The sequence below is a fragment of the Nomascus leucogenys genome, chromosome 1a (assembly GCF_006542625.1).
Source record: "Nomascus leucogenys isolate Asia chromosome 1a, Asia_NLE_v1, whole genome shotgun sequence".
In the NCBI taxonomy this organism is placed as follows: Eukaryota; Metazoa; Chordata; class Mammalia; order Primates; family Hylobatidae; genus Nomascus; species Nomascus leucogenys.
In genome coordinates, this window is record NC_044381.1 from 65,684,767 (window position 1) to 65,703,475 (window position 18,709).

Below are 18,709 nucleotides of genomic sequence, written 5' to 3' on the forward strand. Positions count from 1 at the left end.
TTAAGTAGTACAGGTGCATAGATTTATCATGTTGAATAAATATTTTCGAAAACCTTGACCACAGAGTATGTGTTTTGCTAATTTTGGCATCTCTGGAGCTGAATGTAGTATCTGGCAGAAAAGATGCTTGCTGGATTGTTGCTGAATGATAAAGATATGAAAGCAATCAATCCCAGTCTACTTAAAGGTATGTGTGATGAGTAAGGATGAAGAGAGCACAGTGGTCCTTGTATTTTCGTTTAATGAAGCTTGATAGTTTTATGTGATTCAGAAATTCTATGATGAAGATAATGGGAAGGGAATGCTGGGAATTCTTACCTCCTACTTATCAGGTTTACATAAAGAGGCCTATTCACTCTCAAGAAGGGAAAAAGTATAGGAGAAAAATATCTCAGCCTCAATCTGCCTCCTTCATGATGACTTGCCACAGGTGGAAAAGCAACATATCTGATCAGTGAATTTGAGTGAAGGAATGGAACATGAGCAGGTGAGCATACCCTTCTCTTTCTTCCCCAATGTCTTGATTCCAGGATTCACACTTTCTTCTACTCGCTCAGGTGTAAGTTGTTTGTCCCTGCAAGGAGTTCACAACTGGCCAGTTTGGCATGAATGCATTCAATTTTGGTGGAAGGTATTAAAAAGCCCAAATTTCTCCATAGTTCCAAGTCATTTTCCAATTCATTTGTATAATTAATAAAGCTAACACTTTGATTTCCATCTGTTTTATTTTTATATCTGCCTCTCAGTTAGTTTCAAACTCAGATGAGAGAAGACAAGTATGTGATTAATTATCACTCTTAAAATCCTATCAGAGTCCATGCCACTCAGTGTAGTGCTTTAATTTCCACTAGAAGGGACTTAGGAGACAACAGGAAGTACAAGACTGCATGGTCAACATGACTCCTATTCTTAATGTGCTGAATAAACTGTAATTAAATTGCGCAGGAGTGAGAAAGGAGCTAGTCTGCTTTTGCATATACTAAAGACTAAATTAGTATTCAGACTTTCTGGTAAGATTTGTCCTTTCATAAAGAAAAAGGTGTCAAAGGAGGGCCAAGCAGAGTGAATTACAGATTGTGTAGAGAGTTGGCTACACCTTTGGAATAAGGGCAGGGGAAAGGAACCAAGTTATTGCCATATGTCTTTAAGGAGACAATGAGGTCGATTCCTTTTTTTAAATATTTAGGCACTATATAGAAAGAAATATGTTAAATTTGAGAAGAGACTGGTCTATTCTTCTATATAGCAGGACATACATCAGGAGAACAAAAAAGATTCACAAGTTAGCCAAAATATGAATGAGCTTGTTGAGTTTGGTGGTATTGAGCAGAGAGCAGAGAAAACAAAAGCAGTTTTAGAGAGAATGACGGGTGGAGATAAGACTGCAAACCTTCCCTACAGTTATTTTCAATAGTAAATAGTGTTTTTCATCATGAAAAATAAGGAAGCAGTAAAATAAGAGCCATCTCAAAAGGTATATTTTCAAGAGCTATTTTGAGAGAGATTGCTCTCCTAACATGACTTTCAAAGTTCCCAAAATGATGTTGGTAGCTTCTTTCAAGACCCTGATTATCTAGGAGTTAAGTGGATTTTTTAGGTAATAAGTATAATCAATGTATATGATCAGAATTGCAATTTCTTTAGTTTACAACCTGACAAGAGTACAACTTAAGCAATTTAAAGTAGCAAGGACATGTTAAAATGGTTTCTATGTATAAGCATTTATTTACCTTCCTTTACAGTTACTGTAACATGAGTTCTGCCCTCTTAATATTTTTTAAGTGCATTTTAAGTGCACCACACAATATTGTTAACTCTAAGCACTATGTTTTACCACAGATCCCTAGAACTTATGCATTTAGTACAATGGAAACTTTATACCCAATGTTCAACTCCCCATTTCATCTCCCTTCCAGACCCTAGCAACTATTATTCCATATTATTCTGCTTCTATGAGATTGAGTATTTCAAATTTATCATATTAAATGGTATCATGTAGTTTTGTCTTTCTGTGACTGGCTTATTTCACTTCTTAGGTCCATCCATGATATTGCATATTATAGAATTTCCTCCTTTTTAAGGCTGAATATTATTTCAAGATAGTATATGCTACATTTTCTTTATCCATTCATCTGTGGACATAAATTTAAGTTGTTTCTATATCTTGGCTATTGTTAATAATGTTACAATGAACATTGGAATACAGACTTCTCTTGGAACTCCCGATTTCAATTTTTTTGAATAAATGCCCAGAAGAGGGATTGCTAGATAATAGACGATAATCATCTTTTTAATTTTTTGAGGAGCTTTCATACTGTTAGACTGTTTTCCATAGCAGATGAACCATTTTGCATTCCTACCAACAATGTTCAAGGGTTCAAATTTCTCCACATCTTTACCAACACTTTTTTTTTTTTTGACGTTAGCCATGGTGATAGGTGTGAGGTGATATCTCATTGTGGTTTTGATTTGTATTTCCCTAATTAGTGATATTGAACTTTTTTTCATACAGTTTTCACCATTCATATGTCTTTTCTAGAGAAATGTCTATTCAAGTATTTTGCTTATTTAAAAAATCAGATTATTAGTTTTTTTTTTTAATTGAGTTGTAGGAGCTCCTTAAGATTAACCACTTATCAGATATATGGGTTGCAAATGTTTTCTACCATTCCACATGTTGTCTTTTTACCCTGTTGATTGTTTCCTTTGTTGTGAGGAAGCTTTTGAGTTTAATGTAGTCCTACTTATTTTATTTTATTTTTTTCTGTGCTTTTGGTGTTATATCCATGAAATCATTGCCAAGACCAATGTGTCATGAGAAGACCCTTTGCCAAGCACAGGGTCTTTGGCAAGAAGGTGTCCTAAATCTCCCTAAAGGCTTTGGTAAGTCTGGTTCCTCCTGAAGTGCAAGAAACTTTCAATTAGTTTCTGTTGTCTTACGAAGGGAATTATTGCTGAATTGGTGTGTTTGTGGGTGTTTGGAGGGTCCAGAACTCTCTACTTTCCCTTGTTGCTTATATCACTCAGTTTCATATATTTACCTCAAGTAAAACACCACATATTTGAAGAATTAGATAACCTATTTTAAACTATTTTGATTTTTTTTAATTGAGATAGTAAATCTTTTTTTTTTTTTTTTTTTTTTTTTGAGACAGAGTCTCTCACTGCAGCCCAGGCTGGAGTGCAGTGGCACGATCTCGGCTCACTGCAACCTCTGCCTCCCAGGTTCAAGTGATTCTCCTGCCTCAGCCTTCCAAGTAGCTGAGATTACAGGCGTCCACCACCACACCCAGCTAATTTTTTATATTATTAGTAGAGACGGGGTTTCTCTATGTTGGTAAGGCTGGTCTCAAACTCCTGACCTCATGATCCTCCCACCTCAGCCTCCCAAAGTGCTGGGATTATAGGCATGAGCCACCGCACCCGGCCTGAGATAGTAAATTCTTATATACAAATCTGGAATATACAGTAAATACATGAAGCATTCTTATTATTATACAAACTTTATTTGGATATTATATCTAATTTATGTTCATTTTCTATTTCTTTAAATTAGAAAATAATTTACTCAAGGTTTTGTTTCTAAATTTAAAGCTGCATTTTATGGCATTATCATAATCCTTAAATCAGAAAGAAAGAGTAAAAGAAAAAAACAAACTTGAGGGGAAGTGGAAATTATAGTTACTACAGTTTATTACAGTTTATTACAGTTTATTACAGTTCTTCTCACTATTGATGGAATCACAATCTACATCTTATAAATCTAGTGATAACTGTAACTGTTGTTATTTTTGAGCTATGTGAAAATAACACACATAACAACTGAACACTCCTTAAGCACTATGTGAATAAGTAGTGAAATGAAAAGTAAATGGACATGGATCTTAATGTAACTGCACAATCAGCAACCTGCAATTCATGGAAACTAAGTGTTTTTTTTTTCATTTTATTTTTTCTATAACTGTAGTTCTCTTACCATTGGGATCCTCACAAAAATTATGTGAATTTCTTTTTGGAATCACTGAAACTTCTGTCAGGTCTGGAGTAAGACTATACCCGGAAAAACCAGCATTCAGTATGATTTCCACCTTCTCTTCTGCCCGCTTCCTGGACTGACATTGTATGACAACTACAGGAGAGAAATATTTCCAGTTAACTTGACTTGTAGGTGATATGATCATTCTTGAGATAGAGGAAAGTGAACTATGGCATAAAAATAAAACTTCCTTTGATATACTTTGACTTGTCATTCTATCTGGCCACATACACACATACACACACACATTCATGCAATATCTACATCAGTTAACATTTGGGAAGAAAATATGAATATTAAAGACTAGGTAAAAATAGCACAGGAAAATAAATCTGTAAGATATATACTAGATTATAAAACATTACGTTAGGATATAGAAATTTGATTCGGGAACTGATGTAGTTAAATCCATAACTCAAGGGGCAATTGTAAATGCATGAATTTTCCCCCTTTTGAAATATATGTTCGTTGTGATAATACTAAACTTTACTTTTATAACAATACTACAGAAAATGCCTTCAAATAATTTTAAAAAATAAGTTCTGTAACACTTATTTTGCAATATTTTAAAAATATTTCCTATTAGATTCATTACGTTTTTACATGTACCATGAAATTCATATTCAAATTAAATAAAATATTTAAAATTTTTTTTTTTACTTTTAAGTTTATAAAAGTTACCTTTTAAACACATAAAAGTAAAATTGTAATCATTTAAAATTCAAGTTAAATGTGATTACATATTAATTTAATGTACAGAATTAAATATGTATATATAAATATATTTCATATGTATTAAATTCCAATATTTTATCATATCCAGTGATGAAAAACTTTGTCAGCAATGTTGTGAGAAATCAAAATAGTCTGTTTATGTACAACTACCATTTATATTAAGAAGGAATATCAATGTATTATTTTGACATAAGCTCTATAACCATGTGTACTGGAGTCCACATAAATAAGAATATTATTTCTCCCAAACATATAAAATGCTCTACTACTATCAAGTCAAATACACATTGAATACAGGGGAAAAAGGAGAGTCATAATATAAAAAAGCTTGTGAAATGTATCATGCTATGATTCTGTGGCATCAATAATAATATATTCACACAAACTACAAAATTAGATGATGTCCTCATATGTATGTGTTTTCACAATACATATATTTGTAGTTTAAAATACTATAATAAATGTAAATTTTATTCTAAAATTTAAAAATTTATATTGAACATTCTGGTTTTAGAATGAGTATGTGAAATGTACAATAAGAATACAATGATATATATAAATTAAAAGGTTTAAAATGGCTAGGAAAAACTGTACAAGCTTTTCTGGTTATAACTATCTTCAGTATCAAGGCATTAAATCAGAAATTAATGTTATTAAAGTTACAATTAGTATCATGTCACTGGTTGTGTCCTAGAGGGCCTTAGGAAATTAGTGCTCTGACAATGTATGGACCACTCAATCACAATGAATTCTCATTTCATTGTCTTTACAGTGTGACAGGTAGTAGAGCATTTTTCCAATTATCTGGCCCAATAGACAGTAGTAGATAAGAATGCACAAAGAGAAAATGTGGCTTAAAGAACAAAAAAGTATCCTGGGTTTGAGAATAACTTCAGTGACAGATACATAAAAAAGAAAAGAATTAATAAACTTTGCTAATGATATAGGTGAGCAGGGAAAGCAGTAGGTTATATCCGATGTTACTAAGAACAAAAAATGGACTACACAGAAAGTAAATGATATGTATTTATAAAATCATACTCACTTGCCTTTCGAGGGCATGTGTAGATAAAAATAATCACCAGCATAGATTTTAGATTTTGGAGAAAATGATTTAATAAGTAATACACACTCTACTTCAGAACACTAATGTTATGATAGGTTGTGCTAATCTAACACAAGCTATTTACAGAACTCACATTTAATTTAAAAATCAAGTAATTACCAAGAAAAATGACTCAAAAAAAATGTTCTAGACCATGTTTAACTGTCTTTGAAGAAAAATTTGCAAGAAATCTACGTTTTTGTGTTCTCATAAGCATGGTTTTTGACTAAAAATTTGGCTTTAAAACTTTAATCTGGATAAAATGAATCTGTCTGCAGTAGACTTGAGCAACAGTATTATTAGCATTCCAACAGAGTACTGTCTAGGGCTTATTATATCACTTTGATCAGATGACTGTGTATTATAAATTTTAAGCAGTTCAGCTCTATCGGAAGTATACAATCAACTATCTTCTGGAAGGAAATAAAAGAAATTTTATGACAAGTTTGTGAAATATTCTGAAGATAATTTAGAATATTTAAAATATTTATGTGTTGATTTTTTTAAAGTCAAGAATAAAAATGCTTCAAGTAAAATAAATGACATTTGTGGTCACAGGTATTACTATATTTGTGGATTTTTACTCCAGTTCAAATTAAACTACATAAGGAAACTTGTAGTCTTGATCTTCCTTTACAACCAGTGTATCTGGGGCAATGCTTTACTTACTTACAAGCAAAACTTACTAGTGTCTCTTCTTTCTAAGTGTGGTGATACAATTACATCAGTGGAAGTCTAACTCTTTTTCATTTACAAAGATTGGTATCGGAGGGAGAAAGAAAAAGCAAAATTTCAAGACTTATTTTAACTCATCTGTGTTGCTAAAGGGAGAGATTCAAAATAAGTATTCCTTTGCTTTGCAGAGCAATTCAGTGCATCTTAGTGATGCGGAATGCCATCTAGAGCCGGGTAAGAGGTCTGGATACTAAATATCACTGGTTATATAAGAGAAATTTTGTTTCTTAGGCTGATCCTGGGAAGGCAATGGTAAAACCAAGGAATGCAAAAGAAATGAGAAGAGTATTGAGGAAAGAGAACACACAGAAACTTTAGAGAAGTCTAGGGTATGTCGAGGCAAAAAATAATAATAATAATAAAAAGGTCAATGAGAAAAAGAAAGGCATTTAAGGGCAGAGATTTTATATTGTGTTTATTGTGACAAAGTAAACCTTCCTGAAAACTTCAGTACATTCTGACTGGTTTGGGAGAACACCATAAAGTTTTATGCTTGAGACAATAATGAAGGGATCCGCATCTCCACAGCATAGTTCTTAGATGAGATCGAGAGTTACACAGAAGCCGAAATAGGATGACTAAAAGTGATCTGAGAGCAAGTATACCTGAGAATCTTACAAATGTAGTGCAGAGCTCTGTGAAATAAAGGAGTCTGAAGTTAATTTGATTTTCATTCTAGCTGATATCTGCATTTCACCAACAGGAAGGCAACAAAAAAATAGTGTGGTTTTGTGGGAAACTCATTGGACACATTGGGAGAGCATGTTTATGTCATAGAATTCCCATCAGTAGGACTGTTCACATGACTACCTACTTTCTCTGGACTTCAAACAAAAAAGAAATGGGAATAGAGAATATCTAAGGTCTCTAAGAATTCTGGTATTGTCTGACTCTAATGTATACCTACCTGGAGGAGATTTAGGAGGTGGTGCTTGTGGGAGTCCAACAATAGGGTATATCCAGTGTATTGCCTGGATTTCCTCGCTGTTGATTCCCATAATACTAATTAGAAATTAAAATATTAAGAGGGAACAAAAGGAGAAACTCCATATTAACAAAAAGCTTATTATGTATTAACTTTATGGTATTTTAGTAAAGCTTGTAAATTCAGACTTTGGTAGAGAGAAACAGATGAAAGAAAGAACATTTTCTGCAAATACTGATTTTATAAACATTTCAAAGCAAAATCATCACAAAGCAAACTGTAATGAAACCATCATGAAATATAAGTTAAAATTGAAGAGCTTTTTTCCCTACTTTAATGAAAGGTACTACAGCCCTCTTGGGATCTATTCTATATCGGATGGGCAAAGCACAGAACAAAAACTGCCATGAAGTACAGTACTTCAGAATTTTGTGAGGCATTTACTTTCAGAAGATACTACTTAAAAGAAAGGGGGCATTTGTCCAAATATTTTAGATGCATCATACACCATTAGGAGCACAGCAATATTAGAAAATGTTTATAGGCCAGGTATGGTGGATCATGCCTGTAATCCTAGCACTTTGGAAGGTTGAGGCAGGCGGATCACTTGAGGTCAGGAGTTCAAGACCAGCCTGGCAAACATGGTGAAAACCCATCTCTACTAAAAATACAAAAATTAGCTGGGCGTGGTGGCACACATCTGTAATCTTGGCTACTTGGGAGGCTGAGGCAGGAGAATTGCTTGAACCTGGGAGGCAAACGTCAAGATTATGCCACTGCACTCCACCCTGGGCAACAGAGTGCGACTCCATCTCGAAAAATTAATTAATTAATTAAAAAAATTTATGATCATTTTTGAAGTTGGGATTTTTTTCATTAAAATGAAAGACAAGACATTGCAGGCAAGACAGGTTGAGCATGTGGCTTATGCAGAAGAATAAGATCCCATCCTTAGAAGGCCTTCAAGCTTCTTTAATGCATTCCTGTAACTGTTTTGAAATTCTTAATAATTTTTGAGCAAAATATTGTTTGCTCATTCTCACTTTTCACTGAGACTTACAATTTATGTAGCCAACCTTGACTATAAGAGTGGTGAAAATGCATGGTAGAATGGATAGTAATGGGCCCACAGCAAAAACTGGCAAAAAATGAAGGAAAGAAATATGCACATGTAGGACAAAGAAAATTTATTTTTAACTAAGATTTCCAGATTATCATTTAATTAAACTATAAGAACAGAGAACACATTTAGATTTTGCACCATTATTGAATTTTGCTTAACTTCCAGCTAAGCAAGAAAGATACAAGTAACTTGCATTCTGGCAATGGCAGAATACCTCTAGCCATGGCAGCTTCATATGATGGATGTCATATCCACCTGGCACAGTGTGAATTCCAGTATCATGAATTCACTTCACTCAGACAAGCTGTTTTAGGTTGTCCTCTGTATACTGATTATTTATTGTTAGCCGTCACTATTTTCCATGTCAGAAAGGAGTCCCTTTGCATGTCTCTGACTTTGATTCACTGATAATGATACTTAAGATTAAACTTGTTCATCACTCTGAGCTTCAAATCAACCATTAGATATGTATATGTATATATTATTTTCTATACATTGTATATATCCATATAACAAATATATTTTCCTCCTCTGAACATATGAATTTCAACAGTTCAGAGAATATAAAATCATGAGCTTGACATTATATATGTATAACATGTAAAAGAAACCTAGCATGTCAGTGGCTGTCAAAATAAAATTATTTTCCTTCGACGTCCTTATTTAAATGTTACCTTTTAAATCCTATATCCAACTCATCAAAATTGTCAATAGGCCAATATTTTCCATTTGCTTTCGTCATCTCAATAATAACCATTGTTTTGTGTAATTTCATAATTTGAGGTATAAATAACAATGAGATAGCTATATTTCCTTTAGGAGGCAGTGCAATTCCTGTAAAACACACAAAAAATAATTTTTAATATGGTCAATATTAACAGACTATAATTTTAACAGGAGAAAGTAATCACCTAATTTGATTACTGATTATAATTTTTAAAAACTGCTTCTGAACAAAAAACATTATGCAAAATTATAAGTTCACTATTTTACCTTAGATGTCATCAACCTTATTTTTAAATTATTATTATACTTTAAGTTCTGGGTTACATGTGCAGAATGTGCAGTTTTGTTACATAGGTATACACGTGCCATGGTGGTTTGCTGCAGCCATCAATCCATCACTTACATTAGGTATTTCTCCTAACGTTATCCCTCCCCTAGCCCCCCACCCCACAACAGGCCATGGTGTGTGATGTTCCCTGCCCTGTGTCCATGTGTTCTCATTGTTCAACTCCCACTTATGAGTGAGAACATGCAGTGTTTCATTTCCTGATCTTGTGATAGTTTGCTGAGAATGATGGCTTCCAGCTTCATCCACGTCCCTTCAAAGGACATGAACTCATCCTTTTTATAGCTGCATAGTATTCCATGGTGTATATGCGTCACATTTTCTTAATCGAGTCTATCATTGATGGACATTTGGGTTGGTTCCAAGACTTTGCTTTGTGAATAGTGCTGCAATAAACATTCGTGTGCATGTGTCTTTATCATAGAAGGATTTATAATCCTTTGGGTATATGCCCAGTAATGGGATTGCTGGGTCAAATGGTATTTCTAGTTCTAGATCCTTGAGGAATCTCCACACTGTCTTCCACAATGGTTGAGCTAATTTACACTCTCAACAGTGTAAAAGCGTTCCTATTTTTCCACAACCTCTCCAGCATCTGTTGTTTCCTGACTTTTTAAAGATCACCATTATAACTGGTGTGAGATGGTATCTCATTGTGGTTTTGATTTGCATTTCTCTAATGACCAGTGATGATGAGCATTTTTTCATATGTCTGTTGGCTGCATAAATGTCTTCTTTTGAGAAGTGTCTGTTCATATCCTTTGCCCATTTTTTGATGAGGCAGTTTGTTTTTTTCTTATAAATTTGAGTTCTTTGTAGATTCTGGATATTAGCCCTTTGTCAGATGGATAGATTGCAAACATTTTCTCCCATTCTGCAGGTTGCCTGTTCACTCTGATGACAGTTTCTTTTGCTGTACAGAAGCTCTTTAGTTTAATTACATCCCATTTGTCAATCTTGGCTTTTGTTGCCATTGCTTTTGTGTTTTAGGCATGAAGTCTTTGCCCATGCCTGTGTCCTGAATGGTATTGCCCAGGTTTTCTTCTAGGGTTTTTATGGTCCTAGGTCTTACGTCTAAGCTTTTTTAAAAGACACATTTTCCTGAAGTAGGAAGGTTCTCCTGAAGATGCCAGAAGAACTGAGGAAATGTTGAAAGTGATGGCTGAGGTTTCCCAGAGTGATAAAAGAGCCACAAAACCCATGAGTCTTTCCATATCTTACCACATTTTGCAGAGGATAAAGTACAGCAATTTTTGATCCTTTATTTTCTCCTATATGTTTCTCTAGACTATAACAGGTGCAAGTCTCTGCTTAGAGCCCCCAAATTGTTGCCACTAAAAGCTGTTAATTTATTTAGCTGATCCATGAGGAAAGCCAAAGCTTATCTGTGAAAGAAAGGGGCATCTGCTCTTAGTTGTGAAAACCAGAAGACAGAAACACTGACAATATTTTCTTGTGGTCCAGTGGATTAGAATTTTTCAACATTTACTATGCATAAGAGTCACCTGAGAGACTTGATGGACATGGAACCTGCAGAGCCTTATTCCAAGAGATTCTGATTTATTTAGCTAAGGCCCAGGAAGCTGCATGATTAAGTAGCACCTTATAGGATCCAAAGGCAGGTGGTCATGAAAACTTATTAAAAAAAAAAAAAACAGAAACAAACAAACAAACAAAAAACAAGTTACCGCTTGGACAAGTTTCCAGAGGTTTGAAGAATGTTAAGCTTCAGGGCATTTTTAACAGTGAGGGTTTCCAAGCCTATGAATATCTACATTTAAAGTAACACTGCTTTACAAGATAATAGAGGATTATTGACTATGCTCATTTTTTATTCTGTTGTAAGACTGATGATAATCAAAGTCATTTTTTCTCAAATAAAATTATTTTATTAAACTATTTAAAACATCACAAATGGAAATTTAAAATGGCCTCTTTTTTTTTTTTTTTTGAGACGGAGTCTCGCTCTGTCGCCCAGGCTGGAGTGCAGTGGCGCAATCTCGGCTCACTGCAAGCTCCGCCTCCTGGGTTCACGCCATTCTCCTGCCTCAGCCTCTCCGAGTAGCTGGGACTACAGGCACCCGCCACCACGCCCGGCTAATTTTTTGTATTTTTAGTAGAGACGGGGTTTCACCGTGGTCTCGATCTCCTGACCTCATGATCCGCCCGCCTCGGCCTCCCAAAGTGCTGGGATTACAAGCGTGAGCCACCGCGCCCGGCCTAAAAATGGCCTCTTTGCAAGACTTTCCAACTCAAAATTCTTGTAAATTTTCAAATTTTAAATGTTATTCCTTGAGGAAATTAAAACATTCTAAAGCCTAGTAACATTGCTAATAATAATTAATAATTAATATAATTAATAGTTAATATTTGTTGAGTATTGACTATATTCAGGCTCCGTGCTAAGTATTTTTATACAACAATTTATTTAATTCTCAGAAAACCAGCATAAATTAAATGCTTTTATGTTTCTCATTTTAGAAATGAAAAAATTGACACAATTTAGTTAAATAACTTGCCCAAAGCCCTCTTGAAAGATTGTGTTGTTTACTAAGATAACTAAACCAGGGGTCCCCAACCCCCAGGCGGTGGACCAGTAAGAGTCTGTGACCTGTTAGGAACTGGGTCGCACTGCAGGAGGTGAGCAGCAGGTGGGTGAGCATTACCACCTGAACTCTGCCTCCTGTTAGATCAGTGGCTGCATTAGATTCTCATAGAAGAGTGAGCCCTGTTGTGAACTGCACATGTGAGGGATCTAGGTTGCAGGCTGCTTATGAGAATCTAACTGATGCCTGATGATCTGAGGCAGAACAGTCTCATCCCAAAAATCTCCCCCGACCCTGTACTGCATCTCTGGAAAAATTGCCTCTCATGAAACCGATCCCTGGTGCCACAGAGATTGGGGACTGCTGATCTAAACAAAGTCAATTATCTTCAACTCTGTTTTTATGAGTTCTATATTTTCATGAATCATTGTTACATGAAATAGATAAAGTTAATTAATATAAACACACTTCCTAAAAAATATTATACATTATGAAGGTCATTACATTTTATATACACAGAGATATTTGCAAGAACTTGTAAAATATATTTGAACCCAACCTACTCTTTTGTTTTTGACTAATATTTTTATTGTGGTTCTCAATTATTCTTAGTACAATAACATAGATTTTCTATTGTGACTTTAAATCTATAAACCTCCCTTCAAGGTAATGAAAGAGTAAGCTAGATGACTACGTATTTCACAGGTCATAAGTGCAAATGTATTAAGAGTATAGTTTATGGAGATTTCATTATGTTTAATTTCATGGAAACTATGGATTAATTCATTTTAAAATATGTTTGGATAAAAACAGCAAAGGCTAACTCAAATAAACCATGCATGCATCCCCAAGGAGATAAAGTTTAGAAATTATAACTTAGCCTTACAAAGATTACATTATTACTAAAAAAAAAAAATTACCAGTAAAATTAAACCTAGGCTTTTAGTGAAGATAGTGTAAGAAGTCAAGACAGATAAAAAAAAGAGTAGCTCATTACTTATACCATGATTTTTTTAACGTTTAAATTGAAAGTATAGAAAGATGATGTCATGACAAACATGCCCATTTTATTAAAAATCTAGTACCCCATTTGTGGTTGTAACTTTTTTACCAAGCCTACAAGTAGAACTGAAGTTCATTGTTGAATTCACCACAGGTTTCTTTAGCTATTATTATACCCTTGGATGGATAAGAACCACTCTGTAATGCTGTTAACTTCCAAGAAATCACTGAAAATTAACACTGAAAAGAACTTTGAGAATGTATCGAGTTCATTTTTCATCTCACAAATTAGTTTTATCTTCTATGGTTTTCCCATTGCCCTTCACAATACTTTGACTATGGACAGGAAAGCTGTTCTTCCTTCTAATTAAAAATCTATCATTGATGGACATTTGGGTTGGTTCCAAGTCTTTGCTATTGTAAATAGTGCTGCAATAAACATACGTGTGCATGTGTCTTTAGAGTAGAATGATTTATAATTATTTGGGTATATACCCAGTAATGGGATTGCTAGGTCAAATGGTATTTCTGGTTCTAGATCCTTGAGGAATCACCACTGTCTTCCACAGTGGTTGAACTAATTTACACTCCCACCAACAGTGTAAAAGTGTTCCTATTTCTCCACATCCTCTTCAGCACCTGTTGTTTCCTGACTTTTTAATGATTGCCATTCTAACTGGCGTAAGATGGTATCTCATTGTGGTATTGATTTGCATTTCTCTAATGACCAGTGATGATGAGCTTTTTTTCATGTTTGTTGGCTGCATAAATGTCTTCTTTTGAGAAGTGTCTGTTCATATCCTTCACCCACTTTTTGATGGAGTTGTTTTTTTCTTGTAAACTTATTTAAGTTCCTTGTAGATTCTGGATATTAGACCTTTGTTGGATGGAATACTGACCATGGAATACTATGCAGCCACAAAAAAGAATGAGTTCATGTCTTTTGCAGGGATGTGGATGAAGCTGGAAACCATTATTCTAAGTAAACTAACACAGGAACAGAAAGCCAAACACTGCATCTTCTCCCTCATAAGTGGGAGTTGAACAATGAGAACATATGGACACAGAGAGGAGAACATCACACACCAGGGCCTGTCAGGGGACGGGGGGAAAAGGGGAGGGAGATCATTAGGACAAATATCTAATGTATGTGGGGCTTAAAACCTAGATGACAGTTGATAGGTGCAGCAAACCACCACATCACAGCACATGTATACCTATGTAACAAACCTGCACGTTCAGCACATGTATCCCAGAACTTAAATTTAAAAAAAGAAACACCATGAATTACATATCAACAACAAAAAACATCTACCCATGTTTTCTTCTAACACTTGCATGTTTTCATTTTTATAGTTAAATATTTGATCCATCTGTAATTTACACGTCTGAAGTGAAGAATTCATCTAATGTTATTGATTTTTTAAATATGGAACTAATTATCAAAAAACACACTTATTTAAAAGAGTATGAATTTGAAATGCTAGCTTCATAGCATTTCCATATATATTTGGGTTTATTTCAGGATTTCCTAGAAGTTTGCTTTGGTCTTTCTGTCATTTCATGTGTAAGTATGACATTGTCTCAATTATAGGTGCTCTATTTTCTAGTAAGACTAACTGCTTTCTTTTCCAGCTCATTTTTAAAAATAATATTTAAAACTTGCAATGAACAGTTAGCTCCAGGGAGCAGTCTGGGGTTGGGAAACAAATGGTATCTTTAATGCCATCACCCTACATTTATACATCAGTTTAGGGATAGTCGAAATTTTTGTTCATCCATACCTACCCAAGAACAAAAACATACCATTTATTTTTCTTATTTGAGTGCCAACCTCATTATATAAAGTGTTTCTAGGTTCTTGGAATAGGTTTTCAGCTAGTCTTAGTTTTCAGTGTTACTAGAAGTTAAACACATCTTCACATGTGTTTACCAGGAAGCTGGAAGTAATTACATCAGTTGTTTGTATCTTCTGACCGGGAAATCAAGCTAGTATAATGATTATATTTGTTAGATTAAGTAATCTAATAAAACATATTATAAAGTCAAAATGTTTGAGCTTTTTTCTTTCTTTTTTTAATCCATTTCCATACAGTAACTACATAATTTAACTACAGATAGATTTATTATTTTCCATTACAGTCATCATTCTTAAAGTTCAACTGTACTAAGCATCTGGGGAAAATATGCATATTTAATTTACACAATTTATTTTACACATTATATATATTTTAAAAGAGTTATACTTTTTTTAAGTTTTAGAAACTCTGATAATAAATCATGTTTAGTATCTCAGGAATACTAAAAATAATGACATTATTATTATTACTATTATTATTATTTGTGCTTTGCTTTTAAAATCTACTATAGCCCAATTACAATTAGCATTCAAATTTTATTTGGTGTATATTTAAAACTGCTATTTTGATTGTTCTTTTGATTAAAGGCGTTAGAAATTTTTACCCTTTGATCTCCTATTTGAAATATGGAAATTGTACAGTGTTTTAATAGCTATGAGGTTTTCTGTCTTTCAAGAAAATTTTCTCAAGATAGTAAAGTGAACATAACCCTAATTTTAGTAATAAAATTATTTCATCTTGGGCAATTCATTTTTCATCACTTTAGTTGTATTACATTTCTGCTCCCATTTTTTAATAAACTGTGCACAGTTTCTAATAATTACTGTGGCATTAGAAATGGCCCATGTCAGATAATCCAAGAGACACTAAGAAATATTCTAGCACTGGCCAGGCGGGGTGGCTCACGCCTGTAATCCCAGCTGTTTGGGAGTCCCAGGCGGGTGGATCACAAGGTCAGGATATTGAGACCATCCTGGCCAATGAGGTGAAACCCTGTCTCTACTAAAAATACAAAAAAATTATCTGGGTGTGGCGGTGCATGCCTGTAGTCCCAGCTACTTGGGAAGCTGAGGCAGGAGAATCCCTTGAACCCAAGAGGCGGAGGTTGCAGTGAGCTGAGATCGCACCACTGCACTCCAGCCTGGCACCAGGACGAGACACTGTCTCAAAAAAAAAAAAAAAAAAAAAAGAAAAAAAATATACGAGCACCGTAAGTAGTACTATTATTTTTGTTTTAAATACGAATTCAAGTTTTTTATTTTTAATTAAGAATACTTTTTATTTTTGAAACATAAAGTGATCAAGAACGTGACTTTTCATTAACCATTTTCAAACATAAAATTGATGTATTTTTCCATTTGAATACTTCGCATTTCTAGTAGTTAATTTTTTTTTATAAAAATAGAACATAATTACTCTATTGGTGGTTTGAAGGAGAGTCCCATCCTGTAATTGGTTCTTCTTAGATGTTAGGGGCTGAATTGTGCCCCCAACATAAAAATTCATATGTTGAAACCTTATCCCCAGTACCTCTTAATGTGATTGGAGGTTAGGCCTTTAAAGAGTTAAGTGAAAATTAGGTTATTAGTGTGGGCTCTAATCCAATATTACTGGTGACTTTTTAGAAGATAAAATTTGAACACAGAGAGACACTGGGGGCAAATGCACTGAGAAAAGACCACAGGAAGACACAGCTTGCCCAGGAAAGAGGCCTCAGAAGAAATCAAACCTGCTGACACCTTGACATTGGACTTGTAGCCTCTAGAACTGTGAGAAAGTAAATTTCATTTAAGTCACTCAGTCTAGAGCATTTTGTTATGGCAGCCCGAGCAAACTAATTCATGAGATTGTCTTTTCTTTTCATATGTTATCCCAGAGTCTGTGGCATGGATGTCATTAAATTTACTTACAGAGATTCTAACTCCTTGCAGTCAAAACATAGGGCAGATAGAAAAACATCATCTGACTGCCATTTGGTTGCTCTGATGATGGAAAAGCTAGGAATGAATCATTCTCCCTTTCCTACCTATACTCCCTTGACTGAATGGGAGTATCTACTGAATAGTGAGAAGGGCATTTAAGGGATTATATTTTTCTCCTAAAGAATTAGAGACTGTTGCTGTTCTACCCTGTTAACGTTTCATAGAGCTAGCTAATGTTTGAGATTTAATAGAAGGTTATCCAAATAAGACACCGTCAAAGGAAATAGCATAGAAAAAGGAAGCATAAGTAGAAGGTCACATTACTCATACATGCAACTGGAGAATAAACACAAATCCATGCTTCTTAGAAAAATGTTCAGTTTGAGACATGACACAATGCTTTTTAAGTAGGTTTTGGGGTTATTCAGTGCAAATATGATTGCTAAGGTAAACTTTACAATATGGTCTAAGTACCTGTAAGTTAAAGTTTTATGTTTTCTTTTTAAGAATACATTAGCACAAATAACAAAATTATACCTAAAGCAAAAATTGCTTTTACTGTGAACACTTCATTCCTGGCTCAAAATGAGTGAATAATCCATTATCAGAGACTGTTGATAGGAGGCACAATGAAGGAGAAAGTTTCCTGACATTGAGGACTGTCAAGCACACGTTGCATAACCACTGACATGTGTAACAGGGAAGGGTTTCTGTCTTTACAGGTGTGTTTAGAATATCTTAATGCTTCTTCCATCCCTATTACTCTATGATAACATTTTTCTTTATACGTTGAAGAAACAACTAAGATTTAAAACATTGTTAAGAAACTGTATATTTTTTCTAGGAAAGTGGCTGGTTTTAATTTTAATTAAATTACCCACAGATAATTTAAAGATAAAATAATGTCTCCTACTACTACTACTATAACTAATATACCTTATTGATCAATCATCATGTCTTCCTCTTCCTCTGCACTGTACTAAGAAGAGTTTAATTCTGTGCTCAATTACTCACTATTTCTGGGAAACTAGGAAAGTTATTTATATTTATAAGTGAGATTTTCTTCATATAAAAAAGGAAGCTAACATAATATACACACCAAGGTTTTGTTATGGAAAAGGTACAACCCCAGCCCTGTCTAGATAATTCCATTTTGTGCAATATGCTTTTTATTCTACATTATTTTATTCTTCTGTTTAATCATTTAGAAAATACTTATGTGTTGTGCATTATAATAAGCACTGAGGATAAAATACTAAAGAAAACACATCTCCTGTTTTCTTGAGTCAGAGATTCCAGAATGTGTTGGCAAGTGAGAGTAGACATTAACCAATAAATAAAAGGTATAGTACTTATGGTGTTACATAAAACAGTTAAAGGTTAGAGAGTGAAATCCATATTAACACAGGGTGTTCCAGGAAGGTCTCTGTGATAAGGTGTCACTTGAGCAGAGCACCTAAAGAAATTTGAGAAGCCTCCTCGATATCTGTAGGGGGAATATTGAGATAGCTGGTGGACATATGAGTCTGGATTTAAAGGAGAGGTTGAGGCTGGGGCTATCAATTTAGAACTTGACATTTTATGTGTGAATAAATGAGATCCCATTAGAAATGAATGTGGATAGAAATAAAAAGAGAAGATAGCCTCTA

The 18,709-nt window shown here is 34.2% G+C and overlaps 1 protein-coding gene across 1 annotated transcript in view; it reads right to left on the reverse strand.

The window, feature by feature from the left end:
- LOC115835470 (cilia- and flagella-associated protein 47-like) overlaps nucleotides 1-18,709 on the reverse strand; it is a 114,123-nt gene that overhangs the window by 26,859 nt on the left and 68,555 nt on the right. Inside the window, exons 11-13 of the mRNA XM_030814169.1 lie at nucleotides 9,334-9,493; nucleotides 7,519-7,613; nucleotides 3,977-4,129 (exon numbers count right to left, since the gene is read on the reverse strand). Of these exons, the coding sequence (XP_030670029.1) occupies nucleotides 3,977-4,129; nucleotides 7,519-7,613; nucleotides 9,334-9,493 (408 nt within the window). The remainder of the gene's footprint in view (nucleotides 1-3,976; nucleotides 4,130-7,518; nucleotides 7,614-9,333; nucleotides 9,494-18,709) is intronic.